We start from the raw sequence: 3,139 nt of genomic DNA, 5'->3' as shown, positions 1-3,139 counted from the left end.
TCTCTCTGTCTCTCTCTCTCTGTGTCTCTCGCCCCTTAGTTAGGAACAGCCATAGGCTTCCTGTTGCCTCCAGTTTTGGTTCCCAACACGCCCGACGACAAACTCACAGGTCACAACATCAGCATCATGTTCTACGGCACCGCCGCTGTCTCCACCGTCCTCTTCCTCCTCACTGTTATAGGTACGCACACACGCACACACACACACGCACACACGCACACACACACAGCGGCCTTGCATACGTTGCCTAGGTGGCGCTATGTGCTCCAGTTGCTGCAGATTAGTGGTTCAGTGGCCTTGAAGTCCAGTGAGGTGACCACAGGAACAGCTGCACAACAGAAGTGTGTGTTTGTGTGCTTGTTCCTGCTATTCTGAGGACCCAGATGTCCTCACAAGGATGGAGGATATTCCTGAAACTTTTCAAAAAGGAGACATTTTGCCGCTCCTTAAATCTGTGGGCGACCGGTTCAGGATTAAGACTTGAGTTAGGGATTAAGAGTAGAATAGGATTAGGTTTAGGTTAAGGAAAGACCTGTGGTGAAGTGTTATGGTTTTATGTACATCAACACTGCATTGTGTTATGGAGTTAGTGGGTGAAATAGACCTTACAGATCATCAGTAATACAGATCCAGTGTAACTAGTGATGAAGGGAAGCCGCTCCTTTAACTTTGTTGTTTATTATTGAGATCACAGTTATTTAAAATTACTGTGAGGATCTTGTAACTGGTTCTGAACCAGTCTCAGCTAAGTCCTGATCCTCTGTCAGACCTCCATCAGTAAAGAGACCATCAGAGAGAAGATGGTCTGTTTCTATAGAGTTATTCTTAATGCTCGTCATCGAAATCTGATGAAATCATGCAGGTTCACCAGAAACTGCAGAGACCGGTCCACCGTAGACAGACCCAGATCCTCCAGCAGAGACCGGTCCACCGTGGACAGACCCAGATCCTCCAGCAGAGACCGGTCCACCATAGACAGACCCAAATCCTCCAGCAGAGACCGGTCCACCGTAGACAGACCCAGATCCTCCAGCAGAGACCGGTCCACCGTGGACAGACCCAGATCCTCCAGCAGAGACCAGAACCAGGACTGAGCGGAGCATACTTTCAGACCCTGCTGCAGTTAAATTAGAGGTTTTCTGAGAGACCACTTTTGTCCACAGTGACCCACGAAGTAGACACTAAATTAAATGTATTTTTAGTAACTTTACCACGATTACTCATCAACTTTGGATTTGAACATCTTTTAGCCCACATTTTAGAGTGAAAGGCATCAATCTGCTGCACTGTGAGAGAGCTAGTAAGAGGTACATCTATAAAGAATGTAAACAGTTTATTCATAAACCCGTTAGTTGATGAGATATGAATGCTTAACTTTTTATTAAAACATGTCGTATTACCTTCTGAGATGAAAACACTTGGTAATGAACGCATAGGTTACAATAAAGTATTCCAGGGGTTTCGGTAATGATTCTATTTGCAATAAAGCAGCCTAGAGAGTAATGCAACCTGCTTTTCCACTGAACCAAGCCAAGTGATTATTTATTGTACTTTCTCTTGTTCCATATGGGCGTTAAAGCACAAATGATTAACCATGAAACACTCAACCAACACTGAACTCCAGGCTAACATCACCAGGAGCTTCCTGGTGGAAACGCAGCTTCGGAGGCCCAGCAAGCTAACCCAAGCCGTATCTTGTGTGTCCTACAGTGTTTAAGGACCGCCCCCTCCTCCCTCCCAGTCACGCCCAGGCCGTCCTGCCAGACTCCCCCACCACCGATTACTCCTACAAACAGTCCATCGTGAACCTGATGAAGAATAAAGCATTCGTGCTCCTGCTCGTCAGCTACGGTGAGTGTGTGTGGGGGGACATTCGTTGGGGGCCACTTTATAAGGCTCTCGCGGCTCACGTCGCTTCTTCACAACTCACCGTGTGTATAAAGGATCCGTCACGCATCCCACAGGCCGACTTTAAAGGAAAGGGCGAGGCCGTATTTAACGTCGTGTACTCATTTGACCTGTAGGCGTAACGACTCCGACTCCGTAACCCAGCAACAGCCAATCAGGAATGCAGACGCTCGCAGCCAGTCAGGACAAGTAGACACAGAGATAGTTGTATGCAAATAAATGTGCTCTCTTTAATTATCTTAATGCATGTGACCGCGTTAGAAAAGCCCAGTGAAGCCTGTGGCTGTTTTTGCATTTAGAGTTTGATTTAACAAGTTAAACTACAAACTTATAGACTCTTTGTTTGTGTTTGCTTGCAGGTATGATGACCGGTTCCTTCTACTCAGTCTCAACACTCCTCAACCAGATGATCATGGCCTGCTATGAGGTAGAGTAAACAAAAATACTCAAACAGGTTTAGGAAAAACAAACGGTTTAATCTTTTCACAACCGGACTCCGGTCTGTCTCATCTGGGTTTTAAGGGAGGACAAAAGCAGTGCTTTCGTGAGATTCTTTTTGGAGAAAGTTTTACAGATCTGTCGATTAAATCAGCTAATCGATTAGTCGACAAAAACGTACGAGTGTCAGTCGACTAAGACATCTTTATGGCGTCAACAATCTTGATGTAAGCTCCACTTCTAATCCTATTCCAGAGTTTTTAAACGGCTTCAAAACTCTTCATGTTGGTTTTTTTAGCCGCTGTAGGATCGTCTCTAGTGATGGTGACTGCCGGTCACTTTGGTCCGGAGTGAATATCTGGAACAAGAGAGGGATTACAGGGAGATTTGGTCCAGATATTTGTGGTCTGCAGAGGTTAACAGGAACCAGCAACACAGCAACAACACACAGAGGCCGCCACATCTGAAAGAGCAAGAGTGCAGATACAAAGCAAACAAACTTAAAACAAGATAATAAAGTAAACTATCTGTGTCAGAAGCTGCCGATCTTTTCTTAATCAGTATAACAACTTTCCCACCATTTAGCTGTTTCATGTCATTCTGTTCCGGGGATCCCTTTTATGTTTAACATGAACATTAAACAGAAACTGGATGGTGGCTGGAGAGAGAAGAACAAAGACACATTGATGGCTTTGATGAGACATGAGCTCATCAGCTGTTTTCACGCATGCCTGCTGCCCACCTCGACACACACACACACACACACACACACACACACACACACACACACACA

General features: G+C 45.5%; 1 protein-coding gene across 1 annotated transcript in view; it reads left to right on the top strand.

Moving 5' to 3' along the window:
- flvcr1 (FLVCR choline and heme transporter 1) overlaps positions 1–3,139 on the top strand; it is a 13,352-nt gene that overhangs the window by 1,910 nt on the left and 8,303 nt on the right. Inside the window, exons 2-4 of the mRNA XM_031866059.1 lie at positions 40–181; positions 1,711–1,851; positions 2,268–2,335. Coding sequence (XP_031721919.1) covers positions 40–181; positions 1,711–1,851; positions 2,268–2,335 — 351 coding nt within the window. The remainder of the gene's footprint in view (positions 1–39; positions 182–1,710; positions 1,852–2,267; positions 2,336–3,139) is intronic.

The sequence above is a fragment of the Anarrhichthys ocellatus genome, unplaced genomic scaffold (assembly GCF_004355925.1).
Source record: "Anarrhichthys ocellatus isolate YVR2014 unplaced genomic scaffold, GSC_Weel_1.0 scaffold34, whole genome shotgun sequence".
In the NCBI taxonomy this organism is placed as follows: domain Eukaryota; kingdom Metazoa; phylum Chordata; class Actinopteri; order Perciformes; family Anarhichadidae; genus Anarrhichthys; species Anarrhichthys ocellatus.
The sequence above is the reverse complement of the archived record's forward strand: the minus strand, read 5'-3'. Positions and strand labels throughout refer to the sequence as shown.